Consider the following 27,480-nt stretch of genomic DNA (forward strand, 5'->3'; position numbering starts at 1 on the left):
GAAGGGTCTAGACTCGAAACGTCAACTTTCCTGCTCCTCTGATGCTGCTTGGCCTGCTGTGTTCATCCAGCTCTACACCTTGTTATCTCAGATTCTCCAGCATCTGCAGTTCCTACTGTCTCTACCTGGCTACTTTTTTTTTTGACCCTGCCACTGTCTTTAAATGATCATACTGTTAATCTAAAATCCAAAAAGGATGAACAGACATTTTTCTAATATTAAAAAGATTGAAGTCACTTGTATGTCTGTGATGCATGCTGCTCCCTTGCCACTGATTTAATTCATGCCCCCACACAACTGTCTGAGGCTGAACTCGACTGTTCTCAACCCAATGATGAACTTTTAACTACATATCCATAATGACACTGAAACCTCCTATTTCTACCTGCTTTGTATCGTCAGTCTTTACTCCTGCTGCTGAAACCTTCATCCACTTTATCCACCCTGTTCTTTCCAGGGTGGATAAGGTGGATGATTTTACTGATTCCTGGCCAATGTTTTGTATTCTGCTGTCCATAGACTTGAAGTCACCCAAAGCTCTGCTGCCACTTTACCCATAACCTTCTTGCCTCCTTATTGCCATGTCCACCTACCAAATAACTCCATCCTCTACCTGCTAGCCTCCATCCACACCCGCCACCTACTCCATTTACACCAACTCCCACTCACTTGCCACCCACCCCCTCATTTACCTACCACCCTACCTCTTACCCTCCTGCCAGCCTTTCCTCAATACCCTATCAAATTCCCACCACAACTACTGACATGATGCACTTACCTTCGTTCCATAATTTTCAAGGAAAATATGGACCTTCAAGCCAGTCGTGCTGGAAAAAGGGGCTGTAGCTTCCACAAAAATTCATTGTATTGCTCCTCGCAAGGATTGCTGCACTGCATCCTTTATGAACAATCCTGCATTGAAACTGCAGCCTGAAAGATCATAGGAAAGTCAGTTAGTAACTCTTTGTCCAATCAGGATCAGAAATAGGGTTCTGGCCCAGATCAGAGGATTTGGGTCATGACTCCAGGGATTTGCAAGTCGAGTAGGTTTTACAATAAATCGATGACTTTGTAGGCTTTGGAATGTGAGAACGTCTTGCAAGGATTACGTTAGCAGTTAACGTGAATATTAAATTAGCATTGATATTCTTTCCGATGTCTTATTGCTGTCTCAACAGGTGTGCCACTGGTGAAGCCTGGCAAGAGATCATGTTGGCATGCATGCCTGGAAGACGCTGTGACCCAGAGTCAGAATATGGTCCGGGCGAAGAGTTTACATGTGGTAGCAACTTTGCTATCGTATATTTCATCACGTTTTACATGTTATGCGCCTTTTTGGTATGTGGCATTCATAACCATGTTGCTTGAAATTAGCTGTCATGGAAATTTGTCTTGAAATTTTAAATGATTGAGAAGTTAACAGTCATCCAAACAGTAAATTTATGCTTCTTGGAACAGCTCAGGAAACACATTAGCGCAGCATGTAGCTGAACCATACCGCAAATAGGGTAATCGGGTTTAATCTTTGGGCTGTGCTGAAGGGGTTACGTTACCTAGGGTAATGATGTGGACATGACAACAGTCTTAGATCTGTTGACTGTGATGACAATTACCATTGAGTAGATTTCCCTACATGTCAGTCACTCCAGCACTTAAATTCCTCCTGTCCTCCTATTTTATCTGCCAGTTCCAGGAAACTCAGAAAATGCATCTGTGTTAATTTCAAGTTAAAATCTTGGGTTCCAAGTCCAGTCAATTCCTATCAAGTGTCAGATCAGCCTGTACAAGGGCCATTTCCTGAAGTAAATGCTGTGGTTGAAAGCTAATATTGACAGCTTCCTGTGCTCAGTGCATGGAAATCCACTTTTCTTGTCAGAATAGAAAGTTATCCCCAGTGAGGAGGGAAAAATATTGATGGAAAAATTTGGTGAGCAACTTAAATAAATGTTCTTCCTATCATTTTAAATGAACTATACCAGAGATTAGAAACAAGAAATTTTCAGACAGGAAAAGGCATTTCACTCAGTGAAGTTGTTCTCGTGATTTTATTCTGAAAGCTGCCTTTCTTTTTTGTCACTACTTTATTGAATTCAATTTTTTGCACAGAATCTTAACAAAATGGGTTTTCTGTTTCCGTCAATGATCTTTTCTGATAACCTGTACCATTTACATATTATCCTTTGTATAAACTTGCATGTTTGGATTTAGCATTAGTCTTATTATCTACAAGCTGCTGTGCCCTCTTCCTGTTGTTGGAAATAATTTTGTAAATCTCCTTTTTGTAAATGCAGGTTAACTATATTCCAACTCTGGATTTTGTTTTTCTTTGTTCAGTTCCAGTCATACTTTTTAAATGCATTGACATTTAAATCTCTGATGTTCGTCAGAGATTTGTTTTATTCATAATTCTTCCTTTTAAGGACTCATAAAAAATGTATATTATCTAGACTGAATGCATCATCTATTTCAAGAATAGGTCTAATTTTAGAAGACTGTTGTGTTCCAATTTAGATGCTGTATACCCCCCTCCACCTTACTGCTGTTTATAGAGATTGCATCCCACTTACATAATTGATTACCCTCCCCTTCTGCTGTGCCAGCTCTATCTGATGTTATCAGCTTTCTTAATCATTATTAAAAGAAATAATAGGGCAGGAACATAAAACAATCTGAATGGATAAACATCAATGGACGCCGGGCCACATTTTTAGGGCTAAGTTGACAATGGCCCACATCCTTTGAATGTGGACTGAGGAGGAGCTCATATGCACCTTGTAGCTCCACATTCAGTTAAACATTTTGTTTTAAACACCCCTTCTTAGTAGCAGCCTTATGCAAGAGGCATGAGATAGCCATTTGACCCTTTACATTGCTATGCTAAGGGACTAGCACCTGTTTCAGGCACAATTCTTGTTCAATAATAAGTGTATGAACCCTGTACAACATTTTGAAAGCCGAAATATCCCTTTAGTTGCAAAAAAACGATCACATACCATATAATTTCTAGGCTTAGTTTCTTTTCTCCTTTTAATACTATGTATTTCAAAACACTTTTATTATCACTAAAGAATTTTTTATGCATTTGATTTTTTTCTTTTGCTTCTGTAATTCTTGTTAACCTGTTTAAACTAGTTTTCCTTGCCAAATCTTTGCATTTTAAGTGCATCTCCTTACAGCACTTTTTCATCTTTAACTGCTTTGATAACTATTGCCCTTTTAAAGTACTGGGCTTTACAAGGATGAGTTTCTATTAAAACTATGACAGTCATTTACAGAATATATGTACTTTTCCATGAGAGTTCTTTCAGAGTTGACAATTGTAGTCCTCTCGTGCGCTCCAGGTGTAATACATCTGGGGATACTTTGGAAGGGTTGTACATTTGATAAAGCTTGGACAGATTGGGTTCCAGATAGGAACTTGGTCTTGGTCTTGTATCACAGAGAAAAAGCACTTCCTGGTCTAATTAACTGAATACTACATCATTAAAAAATTTATTGCATTTTAGCAACCAGTTTCAAGTTATATTGAAATGAAACACAGATTTTGAGGGGGCTACATGTTAGGCATCACTTCTTTAAGATTTAAAGCTTTTCGAGACATCATATGGATTTGTGTAATCATAGTTGATGATATTTATTACCCTCTTCAGTATTCACCCTTTCAGATCTATATATATCTCTTTGGGCGGCACAGTGGCTCAGTGTTTAGCACTGCTGCCTCACAGTGCCAGGGTCCCGGGTTCAATTCCACCCTCGGGCAACTGCCTGTGTGGAGTTTGCACATTCTCTCTGTGTCCGCGTGGGTTTCCTTCAGGTGCTCCGGTATCCTCCCACAGTCCAAAGATGTGCAGGCTACATGGATTGGCCATGGTAAATTGCTCATAGTGTTGTGTAGGGATGTGTAGTTTAGGGGGATGGGTCTTCGGGGGGATGTTCTGAGGGTGGGTGTGGACTTGTTGGGTTGAAGGGCCTGTTTCCAAACTGTAGGGATTCTATGACATACAACAAAACTCAATAATATAGGAGGCAACAGGGTTCGAGCAGACGCTTCCATTACTCTTGTGCATGATATGTCACTAATGTTGATAGAGACTGTTGAATGGCATCTGTTGACTTCATCTACCTGGAGGTTCAGGATTCTGCCACAGGCTGGATTTCTACAAAGAGGCATCATCTTTGTGGCCCTGGAAGAAGAACCTCCCATGGCACATTATAGATCTATGAAGAGAAACAGGAGAATAACGAAGAGGCTTCAAAGCAGAACTTGCTGACAGGAGCACGACGCATTTGACAAGCTTCAATACTTGTTTTTAGTTTGGGAATCTAACCACTGCATTTACTGTTCTGTTAACATTACCTGCAGTACCATGTGTCTTTTAACAACTTGTATCTCATTTTTGCCATCCAATGAAGTAACCCTTCAACCTTTACAAGTACATTCTCTGCAGAAGGCTCCAGCTTCTAAAGTTTTTAATGTCAATGTATGTGAAATGTGTGAGTGCTTATTGTTAGCTTTCATGGTGTTTCCTTTTGGTGACACTATGTAATGAATATACACTTAATTCTGTTTTGCTCCTTCTGAATACAACGTCAGTGGCAGGTGTGTGGGCTGGCTGAAATTTTACAAACAGCCTTGCTCAATTTACATTTTATTGGGCGAAACTGATGTGAAAATCTATTCCAAATCTACCAGAATCACAGAAGTGTCATAAGTGAATATGCCTCTGTGTTTCCCACGAATTGCTGTTTCTGCAATGTCAATACAGCATTGCAACCAGAAAAACAATTTCACCAGTGAATAGTAAGATTTCACCTTTGTATATAAATTCAACACAGAAGTCAAGAATTTACTGAGACAAGTATTCCCAAAGGGCCAAATAAATTTCTCCATCTTTACATTTCAGATTATAAACTTATTTGTGGCTGTTATCATGGACAACTTTGATTATTTAACACGCGATTGGTCCATTCTGGGTCCTCATCATTTGGAAGAATTTAAAAGAATATGGTCTGAATATGATCCAGAAGCAAAGTAAGTAAATTTGATGTAATTCTGCTTTGCAGTTAGTTTTAAATGTTATGACTATCCTAACTTGCTTGGCTGCAGTTTTCTGTGGAACAAAACAACCTAAGTGTAATTTAACAAATGTTTGTTCTCTGCATCTCATCAATGAGGTGCATTTTACCAACTCCAAAATATGCTGCAGTGTTTCTCCATCCATTAAATTAATGGTGATTTACTCAAATTGCTGACAAATGACAATATATGATAGAAGTCCAAATTCGTAAAATTACCCTGATACATTGCAAGTGAAAAATCCAAAGGTTTTTTAATGTTAATATTTCACAATGTGTTGTGGTTATCTGACTGGAGTAGTAATCTGTGAAAGGGAGTTCAAACAATCCATGACCATTTGAAATTCAAAGTAATTTCTTAAAATTTGGAAATAAAAGCTGGGGTATTAGTAAAAGTGTTATATATAATTATATATAGTTATAAATAATTATATATAGTTAAAATCATATAGTTATATTGTTAAAAACTCTTGTGATTCATTAAGGGAAAGAAATTTGGAGGGTAGAATCTTGGAGGGGTGAGCTATGACGAGATTTGTGGCAAAATCAGACGAGGGGCCCTACGAGGGTTATCTCAATGTTGGGAGCACCTCATTGCATCTTTTATGTATTTTTGCAAGCAGCAAATTTCTTGCTAGGCCGTGGCATGTTGCCAATTAATGGGCTGTGTAGATTGTTAATCACCTTATTAATGCCTCAACTAATACACAGTTTCCAATGTTATGTCACACTCTGAGCAAGCTAGATGTCGAGAATTCTCAATGTGGAAATCAGAGTGAGTACCTGGTGACTTCAGCTTGTTGCTGGTTGTGACCAGTCTCCTCATTCTTCAACACCAAGTGGCGTCTCAGGGTATAATCCATGGCTACAAGCCACATGCATCCCTCATCCATGGACATTGGGATCTGACATTTGCCAAGTTGTCATTATCATCCCTCTAATTCACTTGCAGGATATTTAAAAGTGCAGATTCGCATTGCAGGGTACACTGCCAAGTATACCAGCAAGAACACTGTGTGCGCATGGAGAACTACTAACTCACTGATTAGACCAGGCTGCATCTCAAGGCTGCACACTTGCTTTCTTAGCACTCAGTCATTTCATGTCTACCTGCATACTGAAACCGTCCATGCCTTGCCTTACCTTGTCATGCTAATTAGCATAGTCACATAATCAGGCAGCTTGAGTTCCTGGTAGCAGCCCAAAATCAAGAGGCATACATTTTACTGTATGGCAACGTGCTACAACAATGGTGGTGGATGGACCAGCCATCTCTGCAGTATTCTGAGGGGAGACCTCTGAGGATCCTATGCATGGTTCCTCCTCCAGCAAGGTACCTCTTGGCACTGCCCCACTCCCTGGCACTGCCTTGCCCCATTGTGAAGGAAGGGCATTGGAATTTTCGCCATGTTCTCCATATTCCTGTGTCCATGTCTTTGGTCCTGAGGACCAATGGTTGAGGTGATGGAATGTCAATGAGTGTGCCTCTCCAGCAGACGCTAAAGGTGCTGGACCTGACTATCCATGGCCGCCATCAATCTGTCCTTGGAGGCAGCCAAACAATTTGCATAATGAAGGCCATTGCCTCCCACATTCCTGTCTGTTGCTCCTCTTCTACTCAGTCCATTCTGATGAAATCCCTGAATGATGAGATCACTGGGTCCTCTCCTATCCGAAGCTGAGCAGGTGCCTGGTCTCCAGCAGTCCTCTGAGTACCAACAGCCTGGAGTGTTACTTCCCCACCCAGCTGCGAAGCAGTTGCAGTGAGGTGGTGACCAGAGTTTGCTCCCAAACTTTCTAGGGCTAAAGTTCCTATCAATATGTCAGGATCTGAACTAGTGAGAGGTGTAGGAGGCAGACTTGCCCTGATGCTTTCTTTGAGGATCAGTACTCTCGTCCTCTGAGACAGGGAGGTAGGTTCTAATGGAGTCAGCCATTGCACCTCGGTGGTGGAGACATGATGGCTGTAACTGGAAGACAGAAAAGAAATTGTTGTACCCATTGGTTAGAAGTGGCATGGAATGAATGAGACTCAGCAGGATTAATAGGAGAGTTGCTATGATTGAAAAATGGTTCGTAACTCGATTAGCAGGATATGGAATTCTTTGCAACCCTGCAGGAGTGGTCCCAATCTTCTCCTGTGAGAGCCAAGATTATCTCCTCATAGGGGCTGGGGAGTTGAATGTCTGGCAGCAGTCTACCCACACAGGCCCTTCTGGCAATATTGTGGGCTTTTCTCACTTGGAATAAGATAAAGGGAGGAATTGAGTGAGGTGAAAGTGCATGACTGTGAGACAGGTGTTGGTGCTGGTGTAAGTGGGGGAAAGGTGGTGAGCATTCGGAGGGAGTGAGTAGGCAGCATGTGTTTTGAAGATGGAGATTGGGGGTTGAGAAAGGGTGGTGGGTGAGAGTGAGTAAAGGAGGATGTTGCAGATGTTATGATTCCAACTGATGTTATTACTGGACAAGTCAGATCCCAGACTGAAACCTGGCTTGTTAGATCATATTTTGTGTTGTCTTGTTTTTGAAGAAGTGATCTCTCACTGAAATACAATACTGCAAAATTGGTTCTAATCATGAAACAGAATGCCACTAACAAAAAAATTGAAGATAGAATAGAAAAAACCAAACTATCCACTCATAAAATAAATTCAATGATTTTAAAGTATACTCTAAAGGTATAATTCCATTAACCCCAAAACATCTCTTCATAAAGTAGGCTGTCAAGGTCTTGTAGCGTGGCCTTCTCAGCTGGTCCTCCAGTAAGAGGATACTCCTCCTTTGCACCACCCTCTTGACCAGGACCTCCAGTTCACTGTCAGTGAATTGCTATGCCATCTGCACCAGTTCAAGAGGAAAACCCATCATCACATTCTCTGGGAAACTATGGATGGGTAATGAATGCCAACCTTGCTAACTTGACCCATGTCCAAATAATTTGTTTTACTTTTAAAATATATGGGATAAATGATCCCATGACATATGAAGGAAAAGCATAATATGTTATTAACAAATTGCATACTAAACTCTAATGCATTTACTTAGAGTCATACAGCATGGAAACAGACCCTTCGGTTCTACTAGTCTACACTGACCATGTTCCCAAACTAAACTAATCCCACCTGCCTGTGCTTGGCTCATATCATCCAAATGTCTTTTAAACTTTGTAACTGTACTGGCATCCACCACATTCTCTGCCAGTTTATCCCACACATGAACCACACTGTGTAAAAAAAACAAAAAAAAAAGTTGCCCCACACATCCTTTTTAAATCTTTATCCTCTCACCTTAAAAAATATGCCCCCTTGTTTTGAACTCCACCACCACTAAGACCCTTGTCATTCACCTTATCTATGCCCCTCATAATTTTATAAACCTCAATAAGGTCATCCCTCAACCTCCTACTCTCCAGTGAAAAAAGTCCCAGCCTTTCTAGCCTACTTTTATATCTCAAACCTTCCATTCCCAGTCCATATCCTGGTAAATCTCTTCTGAACCCTCTCCAGTTTGACAATATCCTTTCCATAACGGTGACCAGAACTGCACACTGTACTCCAGAAGAGGCCTCACTAATGTCCTGTACAACCTCAATATGACACCCCAACTCCTACACTCAAAGAAAAACCGAAAGAACCGATGCTGTAAATCAGGAACAAAAACAGAAGTTGCTGGAAAAGCTCAGCAAGTCTAGCAGTATCTGTGAAGAAAAAAATCTGTTGATGTTTCCTCAGAACTCAGAGTTAACTCTGATTTTTTTTCTTCACAGATGCTGCCAGACCTGCTGAGCTTTTCCTATACTCAAAGGTCTGAGCAATGAAAGCAAGCGTGCTAAACGTAACAATTTCTGGTTCATGTGTACTTCATTTCCAATATATTTGCCAGACTACTGTTTCACTTCATTCAAGTTATTTGCACAACTTAATTATGAGTGTCCTGTTTACATAGAATTTTCTGTAAGGGTAGTAGCATTTGGGAAGTTCCTATACTACTGTGTTCAATTATTTTCATGCGCACATTCAAGTAATGTGTAGGCAAGGCTGCATAGCATTTTTTTTTTCAGGTGCGAAGTAGCATACATCTCTGGATGCTCCTGTAATCAACATGAAGCTCTTGTATCTCACTGCCTCCCTCACTTTTCTTACTTTAAGGCAATCTTTAAGATTGTTTACAGATTATTAAAAGACTGAGAAATCTAAGCTGGCAGTTGTGTGAGTGGTCAAGGGAAAAGTTCACATTATTTACAAGGCTGGAACTGAGAAGGAGCAGTTATGTCAAACATATATATTTGATAGGGAAGGAATTTCACCAGATTTTTGATTAGCTGTAAAGTGATAGCGTTAGGGAATAGATGGGATTTTGTTCAGCCATGTTTTCTGAAAATCTGCCAAACTGTGTTATATGTAAATAGTTTGGTTTATTTTATTTGGTTTTGTTTTTATTTCTTTTGTGTCATAAACTTGCTGTTAAAACTAAAACAGCAACCGTGTGTGTGTTATGTTTCAGTGAAAGACCACCAAAAAAAGTTACGTATCAATTTTTTACTGGGATCTGACCTTGTCTCCTAATAACATCAGCTGATATCAGACGAGATAGAAAATGGAATTTAATGCTGAATCAAATTATTACCTAGTGAATGAATAAGGATAATTATCATAGGTTTCATTATCATACTGCTCTGACTATTTTATAATGATTTTAAAAACTCAATTTTTCACAGAGGGAGAATAAAACATCTTGATGTAGTTACTTTACTTCGACGTATTCAGCCACCACTGGGCTTTGGAAAACTTTGTCCTCATAGAGTCGCATGCAAGGTAAGGAAGCTTATAAACTAAAAAATCTGATTGATCAGCCACACAGATAACCTGACATTCCTGAGGACTGTACTTGCAGAAACTAAGCAATCTGATAATTATCGTGATCCAGGACATTGCAACTTATTTAATCTGTTTACATCTGCGATACAAGCTGGTTGATACTCAAAATGCATCAGTATTATATATTACTGATAGCAACTAACATATTTAGGAATACTCAACTGAAGGCTCATAAATATCACCGTTGTTCTTGCCCAGATTGTTAGAGAATCATAGTTCCTGAAAATTATATAAATATTCTGTAAGCAGAAAATAAACAAACATCTCCATGAAACTTCACAATCTTCTGAAGATTTCTTGTGACACAATTACAAATTGTGCTAGCCAGTCACATAGGTATTAGCATTTTGATATGCCTGGCTTTGGAGAGTTGGATTGCTGTTGTATTGTTAAATAAAAGGTTTAGTTTTTGAAAAATCTACTTTTTGATTTAGAATTATCTTCCATTAACATGAAGGAAATTTCAGTAATTCTTACTGTACTGCTCAGGACTTCAAAACCTGATATAAAGATGTGAAGTGGAATATCATTAATGCAAGGTTAAGGAGACAATCAGTCCATTTCTTATCAATAGATTAAAGAAATGTAAAGTTATTCATTCTGATAGGAAGAAGAGATAAACAGGTTTTATTTTATTGATGGGAAACTATACCTTGTTTCATTTTTGATATCTTTGTAAATGAACCAAAAACATTAAAAGCATTAATATCCAGCATCTGCAGATCTTTGTTTATTTTATATCAATATGCAGGTTCAGCAATATAAAAAAATGTAGGTACATGAAGCAATTAAGAAATTAGTACATTGGTCTTTGTCACAAGAGATGGGACACAAGATAAAGAAAATGTTCTACAATTTAGGATGCTTAGCTAAATAACATTTTCAGTAATGTGCAGGTGTTGGCATCAAAGAAGGTAATTGTCTTGTAAAAGGAAAATTCACCAGATTGAATCATGGAAAAAAAATTCTCCCTGTGAAGAGATATTGAATGGATTGAACCGATACAGTTTAGAAGACATAGAAATAATTTCATTGAAACATAGGATTTTGAGAGGTTAGATGGTGAGAGGCTGCTAGCTTGAGAATCTAGAACAAGAAAGGAGTCCATCATTTAAAATTTGAGATGAGGAGAAATTTCTAATTGCGGATAGTTATGAATCTTTGGAATTCTCTACCCCAGTAGACTGTTCAATGTAGTCGTTCAATGCATTTAAGGCTGAGCTTGCTAGATATTTGGATTCAAAGGGAATCGAGGGATAGAAACATAGAAACGTAGAAGATAGGAGCCCTTCAAGCCTGCTCTGCCATTCTTCACGATCATGGCTAATCATCCAATTTAATAGCCTAATCCTGCTTTCTCCCCATAACCTTTGATCCTGTTCGCCCCAAGTGCTATATCTAGTCGCCTCTTGAATACTTTCAATGTTTTGGCATCAACTACTCCCTGTGGTAATGAATTCCACAGGCTCACCACTCTTTTTGGGTGAAGAAATGCCTCCTCATCTCCATCCTAAACTGTTTACCCTGAATCCTCAGACTGTAACCCCTGGTTCTGGACACACCCACCATCAGGAACATCCTCCCTGCATCTATCCTGTCTGGTCCTATTAGAATTTTATAAGCCTCTATGAGATACCCCTCATTCGTCTGAACTCCAGCAAAAACAATCCTAACCTAGTCAATCTCTCCTCATACGTCAAACCTGCCATCCCCAGAATCAGCTTGGTAAACCTCACTGTACTCCCTTGAGAGCAAGAGCATCCTTTTTCAGAAAAGGAGACCAAAACTGTGCACCATATTCCAGGTGTGACCTTACTAAGGCCCTGTACAACTGCAACAACACATCCCTGCTCCTGTACTATAAACCTCTCGCAATGAAGGCCAACATACCATTTGCCTTCTTTACCGCCTGCTGCACCTACATGCTTACCTTCAGCAACTGGTGCACAAGGATGCCTAGGTCCCACTGCACACTTCCCTCTCCCAATTTACAGCCATTCAGGTAGTAATCTGTTATCTTGTTTTTGCTTCCAAAGTGAATAACCTCATTTATCCAAATTATACTGCATCTGCCATTGATTTACCCACTCACTCAACCTGTCGAGATCATGCTGAAGGATCTCTGCATCCTTGTCACACTTCACCCTCCCACCCAGCTTGGTATCATCTGCAAATTTGGAGATGTTGCATTTTGTTCCCTCATCCAAATCATTAATATATATTGGGGATATGAAGGACAGGAGGAAAATTGGAGTAGAGATTGAAAATCAGCCATAATTTCATTTATAGGAGGCATAGGCTTATTTTTTAATTTCAGATCTTAATTCATTTTTAATGTAGATCATTCTGCTGATGGTGACATTACAAATTCAAAAGACATTGCAGTATTGGAAAGAGAGGTTCTCCTTGAGGGATGAAGGGTGGAATCCTTTTAGTTTAGAATTGAAAAGCAAGAAAACTACAATCATTGGGGATTTTCGACAGGCCTCCGAATAATGTGAGTGAGATTGAGGATCATATCTGGAGGGATCATAATGATGTGCAAGAACCAAAGTGTGTTGATAATGGGGAAGTTTAATTACCTTGAATATTGATTGGGATAATTTGAATAAGGAGAAAGAGGTGGGAGGAATTTCTGAAATGTGAACAAGTGAATGTCCTTGGCCAGTACGTTCTTGATCTAACTAGGAAGAAGGCATCGCTAGATCTAATGCTAGGGAATGACGTGAGCCAAGTAGACCAAGTGTCTGTGGATCGAACACTTAGTAAGACTGACCATTGAGTCATAAAATTTGCAGAAGCAATGGAAAAGAGTAAGGAGCAATCCAAAGCAGGACTTCTAAATTAGTAAAGGGCTAATTTCATCGTCCGATCCCTGCTTCCTCAACCTTCAGTCAGCTTCCTTCTTCCTCTTGACTAGCTGTTCCACATGTCTTGTTATCCAAGGTTCCTTCACCTTACCATCCCTTCCTTGCCTCAGTGGGACAAATCTATCCAGTACTTGTAGCAACTGCTCCCAAAACAACCTCCACATTTCTGCCGTGCATTTCCCTGAGAACATCTGTTCCCGATTTACACTCTGCAGTTCTTGCCTAATAGCATTGTAAATCTCCCTCCCCCAATTAAATACTTTCCCATACAGTTTGCTGCTATCCCTCTCCATGACTGTAGTAAAGGTCAGGGAGTTGTGATCACTATCACTGAAATGCTCTCCCACCAAGAGATCTGACACCTGGCCTAGTTCATTGCCAAGCATCAAATCTAATATGGCCTCCCCTCTAGTCGTCCTATCTACATTTTGAGTCAGGAATCCTTCCTGGACACACCTGACAAAATCTGCTCCATCCAAACTATTTGCACTAAGGAGGTTCCAGTCAGTATTAGGAAAGTTGAAGTCACCCATGACAACAACCCTATTATTTTGGCACCTTTCCACAATCTGCCTCCCAATCTGTTCCTCAGTGTCTCTTTTGCTGTTGGGGGGTCTATAGAAAACTCCTAATAAAGTGACTGCTCCTTTCCTGTTTCTAACTTCCACCCATACTGACTTGGTAGACAAACACTTCTCGACGACCATCCCTGATTAGCAATGCCACTCCCCCACCTCTTTTACCTCTGTCCCTATTTCTTTTGAAATATCTATACCCCAGAACACACAACAACCATTCCTGCCCCTGTGTTATCCAAGTTTCCGTAATGGCCACAACATTGCAGCTCCAAGTACTGATCCATGCTCTAAGTTTGTCGCCCTTATTCCTGATACTTCTTGCGTTAAAATAGACACACTTTACCCATCGCACTGACTGCAACTTTGCCCTGTAAACTGTCTGTCCTTCCTCACAGACTCTCTGCATGCTGTATCTGCCTGTACATCGGCTACCCTATCCTCTGATCCGTAGCTCTGGTTCCCATCCCCCTGCCAGACTGGTTTAAACCCTCACAAAGAGCTGTAGCAAACCTCCCGCCCAGGATATTGGTGCCCGTCCAGTTCAGGTGCAACCCGTCCTTCCTGTACAGGTCCCACCTTCCCCAGAAGGTATTGCAATGATCCACATACTTGAAGCCCTCCCTCCTCCACCAGCTCTGTAGCCACATGTTCAGTTGCACTCGCTATCTATTCCTGGCCTCACTAGCCCGTGGCACCGGTAGTAATCCTGAGATTACTACTCTGCTCATCCTGGCTTTTAGCTTCCATCGTAACCCCCTATATTCACTTTTCAGGTCCTCATCCCTCTTCCTAGCTATGTCATTGGTACCAATGTGTACCACGACTTGTGGCTGCTCACCCTCCCCTTTAGAAATCCTGTAGACTCGATCCGAGACATCCCTGATCCTGGCACCCGGGAGACAACATACCACCCGGGAGTCTCACTCAGTACCACAGAATCTCCTGTCTGTTCCCCTAACCATTGAATGTCCTATCACTATCGCTCTCCTATTCTCCCCCCTTCTCTTCTGAGCCACAGAGCCAGGGTCGGTACCTGTTTCTTTAGGGAGAGGATGCTGACAAAATATTGGTAGAAGAGGTTATGGAGGGGTGAAAATTGATGGACAATTTATATTTAGAAAAGCTGTCCATACTTAGGATGGTTACATCGTAGGTGACTGGAGGAAGTGGGGATAGAGATTGCAAAAGGACTTTCTGTAATCTTCCAAGCTTGCTTTGTTATGAGGGGACTGTTAGACGATTGTAGAATGGTAAATGTGACATCCTTACCCAAAAATAGATGCCTGGGCAAGTTAGTTTAACTTCAGTTGTAAGATTTTAGAAACGGTAATCAAGCAAAAATTAACAGGCATTTGGAGAGGATTGACTTAATTGATGAAGACTGGTGCAGATTTGTAATATGCAGATCATGCCTGACTAATCTAATTCAGTTTTTTGATGAAGTAATGAAGTAACGGAAAAGTTTAATGAGGTGAATCCATATTGTCTATATGGATTTCAAGAAATATATGATGAATTACCACAAAGGCAGTTTAACAAATTAGGATTGTCACTGTCAACTTGGATAAAATATTGTTTTTAGAACAGAAAATACAACCGCGGTAAATGTTTGTTTTTCATACTGGAGAATGTAGACAGTGGTGCTCTTAAGTGTTCGGGCCACTGCTTTGCAATGACTTGCGTACTGGAATTCAGAGTAAAATTTTCTGTTCATCATCCCAAAATATTCTTATAATGAAATTGATCCTAATGGACTGCAAAAAAACAGACACATATAAGAATGAGCAGACAAATGGCTGATTTTAAACACATTGAGAGAAATTAACACAGTATGGAATCCTGGGCTTCATAAATCGGGGAAGTCATTAGGGCAATTCTGTTGAACATTTTTAATATGATGAACATTTGTGGTGAGACCACATCTAGAATATTGTGTGCAATTCTGGTTGCCACATTTTAGGAAGGATGTGAGAGTCTTTGAGAGAGGCACAGGAGATTTATCAAAATTTGTTTTTATTTATTATTTAATGGGGTGTGGGTGTTGCTGGCAAGGCCGTATTCATCACCCATCCCTGATTAGCTTTGAACTGGGTGGTTTGCTAGACTATTTCAATGGGCAGTTAACAGGCAACCATATTCCCATGGGTCTGGAGTCACGTATAGACCAGACTGGGTAAGGATGGCAGATTTACTTCCAGAAAGGGCATTAGTGAACCGGATGGGTTTTTTCAACAGTTGACAAGCTCATGGTCTCACTACTGAGATTAGCTTTCAATTCTAGATTTATTAATTATGTTTAATTTTTACCAGCTGCAAAAGTTGAGGAAGAAGGATTCTAGGAAGAGGATAAGTTGACCATGGTTAACTAAGAAAGTTAGGGATAACATCAAATTGAAAGAAGATCATACAAGTGGCAAAGATTAGTGATGAGAAAATTGAGAAAATGTTGAAATGAACAAAAGATGACCAAGAAAAAGGCGAATGTGAACTATGAGGGCAACCAGCAAGTAATGTAAAAACAGACAGTAAGAGCTTATTTAAATATATAAAAAGGAAGCGAGAGGCCAAAGTGAACATAGCTGCTTTTAAAAAAACCCTGGGGAAATAATAAATTGGAAATGGCAGAGGTCATTCATGGTCATCATGAAACTCTTAATTCCAGATTTTTAAAAATTGAATTCAAATTTTGCCATCTGCCGTGGCGGGCTTAGAACCTGGGTGTCCAGAACATTACGTAGGTCTTTGGATTAACAGTCCAATGATAGTACCACTCAGCTGTTGCCTGTAAATAGTAGAATACCTGTTAATAATCTTCCAAGAATCCCTAGATTTTGGAGAAATTCCTAAACTGCCAATGTAACTTGTCTATTCACAAGGGGAGGGAGGCAAAAAAAAAAAATCGGCTCACTATAAGTCAACTAGCTTAATATTTGTCATTGGGAAAACATTAGTGTCTGTTGTAAAGGATGCAGTAGTAGAACATTTTTTAAAAATGCACCATGATCAAACAGACATAGCATAGCTTCATGAAGGGGAAATCATGCCTGTTGAATTTATTACAATGTTTTTGAAGAGGTAACAAGTGGAATGGATAAAGGAGAACCAGTAGATGTGATATATTTGTATTTCTAAAAGGCATTTGATAATATACTACACATAAGGCTACTTAATAAGTTAGAAGTCCATGGATGTTGGGAGTTGTATATTAATTAAGGATAGAGGATTGGCTAACTAACAAAAAGCAAAGAGTTGGGTTAAAAGGGACATTTTCAGGATGACAACTTGTAACTCATGGAGTGCCACAGGGATCAGTACCAAGGCACAATTATTAACAATATATGTATTAATGACTTAGATAAGGGAAGCGAATATACAATCGACAAGTTTGCGAATGGCAAAGATTTAAGGGAACGTAAGTCATGAGGGTGACAGAGTCTATGGGGAATATAGACAGGTTAAGAGTGTGAGGAAAAACTTCACAGATAGAATATAATGTGGGAAAATGTGGATGGAGAAAAGCTGCACCAATAATTTCATGGTACAATAATAAGGTGATTTATTATTTTGAGGAAGAGATGCAAGCGGCCATGAGGAAAAAGTTTGCTCAGTGCATGGTAATAACCTGGAACTCGCTGCCTTCAACTGTAGTGAAAGCAGAGATTCAGAAAACCAGAAACTTTGCCTGCTCAATTGTTAATATTTTTGTTCTAATTCTTACCTAAACAGGAGGTAAAGTAAAATGGTGACGTCTTTCATGCTGTAAAACTAAAATTTGCCCATTTTCTTTAATTTCCAGAGATTGGTAGCTATGAATATGCCCCTGAATAGTGATGGAACGGTAATGTTCAATGCAACCCTTTTTGCCTTGGTGAGAACAGCTTTGAAAATCAAAACAGATGGTAAGATTCATGTAGATATGGATTAGAATTCATCCGACAGAAAAGTATCTTAATTTAAATCTAGTGATAATTGACATTGACTTAATACTAATGTTCAAGGTTGACTGGAATAAATCTACATGAGCCATGCCTCTCTACTTACAGACCTGAAGTGCAGTCTACAGACTCTGACAGCAGGAACCATTGGCCAAAATAGAGTATAAAAGCAAAATGCTGCAGTTTTTGGAAACCTGAAATAAAAATAGCAATTTGTGGAAATGCTCAACACATCAAAAAGCATCTGTGAAGGAAAGGGTAGTGGTAATATTTCAAGTTGTTGACTTTTCTTCAAACCAACAAACCTGAATTATTACTTGCATTTCACTCCCAATTATTACTTGGAAAACCGACATGACAGAAAATGCCTTTTTTTTTAAGGGGGTGTAGTGGTGGCAGTTGAAAAGGCAAGTCATGGTGACAAAATCCAGAATTGGTTGCGAATCTCCAGGTGTGAAAGTGAGCTGTATGAATGCCTGCCTCAATGCACTGCTTCATTGTCAAAGATAGCAACAGAAAAGAAAAACCTAGCACTCAGCCCACCTATTCCCTCACCTCTGCCCCACACTCCCCATGCTACCTCATACCCTCCACTTACATTTCATGGACCCTCTTATTCTCCATGCTGATTCTGCATACCAGCGCAATAATGTCTCGTAGCTTCCAAGCTAATCTGTACCTCTGGACTCACCACCCCATTTGGGGAAGGGGAAGTGAGGCTCTTTATTTATTTATTCACTCATGGGATGTGGTGTCACTGGCTGGCCACAATTTATTGCTGTGCCTGGTTGCCCTTAGGAAGTTGATGATGAGCTGCCTTCTTGAACCACTGCAGTCCATATGCTGTAGGTAAACCTACATTGCCCTTATGGATGGAATTTGAGGATTTTGACCCTGGTACAGTGAAGGAATAGCAATATATTTCCAAAATAATTTTGGCAAAGATCTGTAGCTTGGGTTGTGGATGAGGTTGTTGACTTGCTCGCTGAGTTGGCTTGTTTTTGTTCAGACGTTTCGTCACCATGCTAGGTGACATCATCAGTGGAGCCTCCAATGAAGCGATGTTATTCTATTCCGTTTGGAATTTATACTGTCCGGTCAGTTACAGTGAGTACTGTCATTTCCGGTTTTGATCTGTATGGGTTTGTATGTGGGGCCCAATTCTGTGTGTTTGTTGATTGAAGTATGAGTGGAGAACAATGCCTCTGGGAATTCCCATGCGTGTCTATGTTTGGCTTGGGCTACTGTGGTTACCTTGTCCCAATTAAATTGATGGCCTTCATTGTCTGAATGTACCAATATTATGGAGAACATCATAATCCAACCAGCAGGCAAAGGGCGCATGACTATCATTGTGAACAAACCAGACTACGTTAAGAAAGAACAGACATTGCTTGCAGATACAACCACTTACCAACAGGTGGCGATAGACCCCACACCGCAGCGAGGTAATAGGATCACTCAGATAGTGAAGTGACTCAACAATGCAGGGCAGGTAACCAAGACAGACTTCATGAGAATGAAACCAGAGGGCACAAACATCCCCCACTTCTATGGACTGCCTAAAGTACATAAACCAGACATCCTTCTCAGACCCATTGTTTCCCTACCAGGCACACCGTAACACAAATTGGCCAAGGACCTACAACAGAGATTGAAACACATAGTAGGCGGATCAGCCCATTCCATCTACTCAACCCAAGATTTCCTCGATGCCCTTAAGAACATAAAAATCAGCGAGATTATGGTATCCTTTGACGTTACAGCTTTATTCTCATCAATCGACATCACATTAGGCAAAGAAACAGTGACCACATTCCTAGAGGAAACAGTAACTCAGACCAGCAGCTCCATCAGCAAGGACAACATAGTTAAATTACTAGACCTCTGCCTCACCACATACTTTGTCTTTAATTGTCAGATATACAAACAGATTAATGGTACACCAATGGGATCACCCATTTCAGGACTCATCACAGAAGCAGTCATGCAAAGACTAGAACACACCACCCTCCCCCACATTCAACCTAAATTGTGGATCCAGTACATAGATGACACGTTTGTCATTATTAAACGCAACAAATTAGAAGAGACCCACCATCTAATCAACTGCGTATTCACAGGGATTGAATTCACAAGGGAAGAAGAAAACAACAATCAACTTCCATTTCTGGATGTTAAAGTAGAGCAATTGACAAACGGGGAGTTCCAAACCTCAGTATACAGAAAAGCAACCCATACAGATCAAATCCTCAACTTCCACAGCAACCACCCCAACGTCCACAAACATTAGGACACTATTTAAACGGGCCAGGACACACTGCAACACTCCAGAACTACGCAGGGAAGAGGAAGAACACTGAAACAAGATCCTCGCTTTAAACGGATATCCCCGCAACTTCATCCACAGATGCCTACAAAACAGACAACAACAGGAGGACACAGTATGACCTAATGCACTGACCACACTACCCTACATCAACAACATATCGGAACTGACACCAAGACTCCTAAGACCATTAGGAATCATGGTGGGCCACAAGCCCACAGCCACTCTATGACAAACACTTACAAGGATTAAAGACTCCATTCCCACAACATACAGAATGAATGTGGTTTACAAAATACCATGCAACGACTGCTACAAACATTACATTGGACAGACAGGAAGGAAACTAGCCATCAAAATACATGAACATCAGCTAGCAGCAAAACGGCACGACAAACTCTCCTCAATATCTGTACATTCAGACAATGAAGGCCATCAGTTTAACTGGGACAAGGTAATCATAGTAGCCCAAGCCAAACATAGACACGCACAGGAATGGTTCTCCACCCATGCTTCAATCAACAAACATATCGAATTGGACCCCATATACAAACCCATACAGATCAAAACTGGAAATGACAGTACTCACCATAACGGACCAGACAGTATAAATTCCAAACAGAGTAGAATAACATCGCTTCATCGAGGCTCCACTGATAATGTCACCTAGCATGGTGACGAAATGTCTGAACAAAAACAAGTCAACTTGGCAAGCAAGTCAACAACCTAATGTATTTCTAAGTCAGGATGATGAGTGGCTTGAAGGGGAACTTGCAGGTGTCAGTGTTCCCTTGTAATTACTGCCCTTGTCCTTCTATGTGGAAGTGGTCATGGCTTGGAAGGTGCTGCCTCAGGATCTTTGGTGAATTTCTGCATTACATCTTGTATATAGCACACATTGTTACTACTGAGCGTTTGGTGGTGGAGGAATGGGTGTTTGTGGATGTGGTGCCAAACAAGTGCGTTGCTCTGTCTTGGATAGTGTCATTTTTCTTGAGTGTTATTGGCTGCACTCATGCAGGCAAGTGGAAGTATTCCGTCATACTCCTGACTTGCTCTTTGTAGATGGTGGACTATCTGGGGAGTCAGGAGATGAGGTACTCACTGCAGTATTCCTAGCCTGTGTCCTGTGAGTCCAGTTGAGTTTCTGGTCAATGGTAACCCCCAGGATAATGATAGTGCTGCTAATAATTTAGCCTTATCATTTGCACTGATGTGTTAGGCTCTTCCATCATTGAGGATAGGATGTTTGTGGAGCCACCTCCTCCAGTGAGTTGTTTAATTGTCCACCACCATTCATGAGTGGATGTAGCAGATTGCAGAACTTCGATATGATCAGTTGGTGGTCGGATCATTTAGCTCTGTCTGTCATTTGCTGCTGAGGTTGTTTGGCATGGAAGTAATCCTGTTCTGTCATTTTACCAGGTTGACACCTTAGTTTTAGGTATGTCTAGTGCTGCTCCTGGCATGTCCCCTCGGACTCTCCATTGAACCAGGCTTTATTCTCTGGCTTGATGTAATGGTTGAGCGGGGCAAATTCTAGACCGTGAGGTTGCAGTTTGTAGGATTACAGTGCTGCTGTTGATGGCTGACAGTGCCTCATTGATGCCCAGTCTTGATTTGCTAGATCTGTTTGAAGTCAGTTTCATTTAGCACGGTGATCGTGCTACACAACACATTGGATGGTATTCTCCATGTGAAGGCAAGACTTTTGTTTCCACAAGGACTGTGCGGTGGTCACTCTTACAGATACAGATGCATCTGCAGCCAGGAGTTTGGTAAGGAATGAGGTTGAGTTTTACCCAACTTGTTGGTTTTCTCACTACTTGTTGGTTTTCTCACTACTTGTTGTAGACCAAATCTATCAGCGATGTCTTTTTAGGATCCAACTGGCTCGATCAGTAATGCAGCTGCTGAACCACTCTTGGTAATGGACATTTAAATTCCCCCAGAATATAATTTGCGCCTTTCCACCTGTAGTGTTGGCGCCGAGTGTTGCTCAATATGGAAGAGTACTGCTTCATCAGCTGAGGGAGGACAGTTCGTGATAAGCGGATTTCCTTACCCATGTTTGACCTGATGCCATGAGACTTCAGGGGGTCTGGATTCAATGTTGAGGACTCCTAGGGCAACTCCCTCCCTACTGTATATCACTGTGCCACCACTTCTGCTGGATCTGTCCTGCTGGTAGTACACGACATATGCATGGATGGTGATGATGGTGTCTGTAACATAGTCATATTCATAGAATCATACCTTAAAGTTAATGTCAGTCTGTTGCTTGACTAGTCTGGAAACAGCTCTCCCAATTTTGGCAGTAGCCCCCAGATGTTAGTGAGGGCGACTTTGCAGGATCAACAAGGCTGTTTTTGCAATTTTTGTTTCCGGTGCCAACTCAATGCTAGGTGGTTCATCCAGTTTCATTTCCTTATGTGCCAATCCTAACCTAGTACGCCAACCTATTCTCATCATTGTTCAAATGGCCCTGTGTACCTCTATGCCAACTTTGTACCAATCCATGTCAACCCTTGCTCCCCACGCCCCCACCACTCTTTGCACTTGCACGTGCCATGTTAACTCACCCAGAATTTTCAATGGATATAGCTCAAGGCCCATGCTGAAAAGAAATGTGATAAAATTCTTGTGTCTAATGAAAAATTAACTCTTTTTAAAATGTCACAATGATAAACTTTTAATCAGTTTGTTCAGTGCATTTAATTTTCATTAATTCTTTGTAAAAAGCAAGCAGTGAAAATCATAGTCGCAGTTGAAAGAGTTTATAACCATTTAAAGTAATGAACCATGCTGTCGAATGACAGGCACACCATAATGACACTGAAAGGTTCTGAAATCCACATCATTCGGCACTAATCCTGTAATCATAACCCCCAGCATTATATCAACAGGTGACAATTTCTAACATAGGAGACACTTTTTTTTTTCAAATCTTTAAAGGGCAGGAGTTTTAAATGCCTTGACAGCTCCTTTTGAAATCTCTTTGACACATGGAATGAACTTCACAGTTTTTGTGACTAAATTCAATTTTTTTATGCACATTATGTTTTTTTTAACAAGTCCAAAAGGCTTCCCACCTGTATCACTCTCAATGGGTATCTGATATCTCCAAAAGCTGATCTAGGAACATATCCAAAAGGGCACTTAGCCCTGCAAAAGAGTTCTCTGCCTCACCAAAAGAACACAACAACTTTAGAACTTCTCCTCATGGGTCTAATTTGCCTAAATTGTCTTTGAAGAACATGACTCTTTTAAAAAAAAATCTCATTAGACTGAGGCAGTTGCACTTTACCATGTGCAGTTACCACCATAAACCATGGATATGCATATTGGAACCTGTCTGTAACTCTCACTGCAAAAATAATAGACACTTTGTTCACGTTTGGATTTCCAGATTTGGGCCTGTGGCACTATTTTGTTAAGACAGAGAGACTTTCTGTCTTTTTCACAAATCAGACTATTAATAATTTCTTTTACCACAGATGCTGCCAGATCCATTGGGTATTTCCAGCATTTACTATTCTTGGTCAAAAGACAGCATTCTATTTTCCAATGTGTAGTAATATAAGTTTTTCAATAATATCATATTTTAAATATTGTTATTTGCATGATTCTGATAACATTTGCAAAACATTTTAGTACTCGCGAAAAGAAATGCAAATTAAAATTTAAGCCATTAATTAGTTGAAAAAAAAAGAGGGAAAAGCAAATTCCATGCTTCTTTTATAGACAAGTCCAAAAAAAAACCTTGTAAGTAGATTTTATCCCACTTCACATTAAGATTCAAGAATGCCGTATTAAAGTCAGGTCAGGTTAAATAGGGAGTAGTGTTATAGTGCTGGAGGAAGGTATAAAGAACACAGTCATTTCCATGCTATTTCTAAAGTCATCCTTTAAATTGCCTGGACATTTGGTTTAACTTGGCCTTGGAGCTGTATCATGAAGAGGTGGTAGCAACAAGACGAGCAGAACAGAGCTTCACAAGATAGTGGATGAGGGTGAAGTAGTAGAGCATGCCTGACGACATGAGGCTGTACGGAAACCAAGTTGTCTTGCTTGGCTTTGCAGATTAATAGTTTTCTGTGGCTCTGGTTTTCCAGGGAGGCAGTGACTGAATACTGTCACTTGCGAAGCAAGAGTTGGAGTCCCTTACCAATTCATCCACAACACTAGTGATTGTGAAGTTTACCTCAGACCTGATCATTTATACATTGCACTTCTTCCAAAAACCAGTCACATCACCATCTTTTTGCTTTTAATGCACATTTCAATCAAAGAAGTAGTAGAAATACTGTTTGCTTAAGCACCAGGAATTCCTCACTTTTGCAAAGGAGAATGTTCAACAGAGAAAACAATGGGCCTTTTGAGAATTTCTGAAATTTCTGAAGTGAGGGGGCTTATGAGTTGCATCCATGTGAGCCTTTGTGGTCAACTGCAAGGCTAAGCCTCTTCTATAATAGGAAAGAATTCTATTTTTAAATGTGCAAAATATCTACAACTATAGACGAGAAATTATGTAGATTTGCAACATTAAACAAGATACATGCTTTCATCCTGTGTTCTTCATCAGTGTACCCTCTTTTCCACCCAGATATTTGGTTAAGAGGCCAGTTATTTGTGGACAAGAACCATCATTGCTTATGATTTCTGTTAGGCTGACCAAACACACACGTGTGTATGTGTACACACATACATATGAAACAGAGCCAGAAGCAGTCGAGACCATCAGACCCCTCAAGAACAAATTCTGATTGCTTGACATGCTTCAATATAGAAGGGATTTAGCAATGCACTCTGCATGTCACATGACTTTGTATTGCAAAAGTAGAAAGATTAGAGCAAACAGTTAGTTATGGCTCTTTTTTAATGGTTCGATCCACTCTTTCCATTGAGGCATGCAAACCTGGTGCTGGCTTTTTATTTGCCTGATTGTGACTTCAGTGTGTAGAACTTGCCCTACTTGATTACCTGAGTGTTCAGCAGGATATGCTGATATTACATGTTGCAACCAACCTGCTAAGCTGCCTGTCCCTCGTTAAAAGGAAACTGCACCCAGGTGAAGGAGCTGCTGCTGATGCCATTTACTGACACTCACCCAATATCGGAACTGTAGAAATAAAGCATCTGAAAAGTGAGAAGGATCTAGGGTTCACAGCTGCAGCACTGGATGCCTCAGTGTTGGAGATGGTTTGGAGTAGAAAGATTACATTTCCACAGCGAATAACCTTTTGATGGTGATGTTACTCCACATTTCACACTTTGAGGCTGTATTAAAAATGCCAGGCCTCCATACAGTATGTTCCATTTCTAAACTATTGATATTTTCTAGCTGAAATTTGTCTGGTGCAATTATTTTGCGCATGTACATCATCATTTTTGTTCCAGATCCATCTTCCTTATCTCTGTTATAACGCATTTTCTGTTCCATTAATGTCCCTAATTAAATTTATTTCTCAAGAATTGCATTTCTACACATTTTTTAATATTGGTAGTGATTCGTTGTTATTAAAAACACACATCTTTTTCTGCTCTTCATTTAGAAAGGAAATGTAATAATATTTTTCTAACCACACATCCAATAATAGAAATGACAGTAACAAAATTAAGTGTAGCGTTTGCAACATTGACTTGTTGTACCAAATGACTACACCCATCCACCTTCTGCCATCTAAACTGCCACCCTTGTTTTCTCCCTCTTTCCCTAACTTGAACCGAAACCTTACCCACTCTTCGCTAAGGTCTCATAACCGTCCATACTGCTCAAAATTCACACAAGTCCAGAATTAATCTTCTTTAGGAATTGGTTATAGTCCCAAGCATTGCCCACTATTCTCTTCTGTTGCTGTTAAGACTACAGAGCTTCCAGTCAATAGAATGACCGACAGCTCTGGAGGGGGGGATTTGCTATCCTTCAGGAACATAATTGAATCCCACTCTCACCCTATTAAGGCTACCCCAGCATATTATCAGTGTGGGTTGGCCAGAGTTTTAGTCAGTACGGTGGCTATTGACTTAAAGCTTGGGGTGGAATGGGTTGTCCATGGGAGGTCATCCAATGTCTGTCAAATCCACACAAACATTTTTCTCAAAATGGTTTGAAATTTGTGATCCCATTCTCAGTTTGATGCCATGTGAATCCTTGTTGGGTTTAATTCCATATCATTTCTCCCGAGTTTTTGTGATTCTCCACATTTCATTCAGTTTATCATCAAAATATTTAAATCTGAGCATCGTTCATGTATATCTGGTATAGAAATTAACAGCCAAGATGTAGAAATATCTATTGCAACAAGAGTTAAACATGTAATATTGGAAAAATAAAATGCATGTAATTTAGACATGACTGCTTGCACCTCGTACATTTTCAATTAGTGGTAAAGGTAACTTTGCCATAGTTCCAGAGGACCGTAGGGCTGCTGTCTCATTAGAGAGAAACAACTGGTGGTGATTTAACCTGAGAGTCACCATTCTACTGGTGATAGGTGAGGTCAAGAAGGCAGACCTCCATAGTAACCTGAGCCAGTGTGGAAATTGAACCCATGCTGCTGGTGGTACACAGCATTACAAACCAGCCTACTGAACTAACTGACACCCTTTTTATTTCAATTATGTTTGACATATGTAGAAGTATTTAATAAATCTCTCTCTTCACTGGGAATTATGCATTAGGTTGCTGCTTCACTGTTTCAAAAGGTTCATGTGGCTGATTCTGTTGCATGCTTTTTCTCCTTTGATACAGGTAACCTAGATCAAGCTAATGAGGAGCTGAGAGCTGTTATTAAAAAAATCTGGAAGCGAACGAGTATGAAGTTGCTAGATCAAGTGGTCCCTCCGGCTGATGGTTAGTGCTATGATGTTCAGATCAATTTTCACTGCTGTTATTTATATTCTCAAGAATCACAGGCTGTTTACTAGTTTATGTTTGTTCTTGAATTATATAAGGAGACATGCATTGTTAGAAAGTAACCCAATAAAAGTATTTGGTATTGATTTTGTATTTGAAGAAAGAGGGAAGTGTGCATTAAGATGGGACTTCACTTTGTTCTCACTGTTGAAAAGTAATTGAATTCTGAAGATTATCCATCAGTTTATTTGAAACTTCAATTCTTGTATTGAGATATATTTTATAGAAGACAGCTGTAGTATTTGTTAATTTGCTGCAGTATAATAATGGTGCAGTAGTATGGTAAGTACTTGGGAGATGAAGTCTGCAGCTTAATAAGTAATAAGTAATGAAATGTATTTCATTATTAATAGTTAAAATTATCATTGACGTTTAGTAACCTTCGAGCTTTGAATTTTGTTACGTACTGCTAAAGTTTTTAATTTTTAAAACTTAAGTAACCATTTGCTTCAATTTTGTTTCTAATGCTTGCATGGCATAAATTGAGAAAGAATTGCATGTATCCAATAACATTTCAACTTGTTTGCTTGAGCTTCTCTGCAGCTTCTGTCCCTTTCTTCTTTCAATCTGTAAGAATATTCTGAAGCAATTCTGTTTTAGGCCGGTGGCATGGAACTCGTGTTGCCTCTTAACAACTGTTTCCCCTAAGATTTATTTGAAACGGAGACCTGTGCTTCAGAAATATTCCACACAGCCAGTTTTGTCTTATCTGCATGTCTTGGAAATTGGAAACGATACAAAGGCTTTTCATCTTCATAGGTTTAATATATTCATGCTTGTATTACTACAAGGTTATAGCTAGTTTTCCAGCTTGCTAATTATTCAGTAAAAACATGCTTTAATTGACAGAATTATTAGCCTTTATACTTGAATTCATCTCATTTGTTGTGCTAATT

The 27,480-nt window shown here is 39.9% G+C and overlaps 1 protein-coding gene across 1 annotated transcript in view; it reads left to right on the forward strand.

Annotated features, from left to right (window-relative positions):
* The window catches only part of cacna1da (calcium channel, voltage-dependent, L type, alpha 1D subunit, a), a 504,619-nt gene that overhangs the window by 374,443 nt on the left and 102,696 nt on the right, over positions 1–27,480 (forward strand). The window contains exons 36-40 of the mRNA XM_048606392.1: positions 1,179–1,338; positions 4,905–5,032; positions 9,794–9,890; positions 17,198–17,300; positions 26,420–26,521. Coding sequence (XP_048462349.1) covers positions 1,179–1,338; positions 4,905–5,032; positions 9,794–9,890; positions 17,198–17,300; positions 26,420–26,521 — 590 coding nt within the window. The remainder of the gene's footprint in view (positions 1–1,178; positions 1,339–4,904; positions 5,033–9,793; positions 9,891–17,197; positions 17,301–26,419; positions 26,522–27,480) is intronic.

The sequence above is a fragment of the Rhincodon typus genome, chromosome 16, assembly GCF_021869965.1.
Source record: "Rhincodon typus isolate 14 chromosome 16, sRhiTyp1.1, whole genome shotgun sequence".
Lineage (NCBI taxonomy): Eukaryota > Metazoa > Chordata > Chondrichthyes > Orectolobiformes > Rhincodontidae > Rhincodon > Rhincodon typus.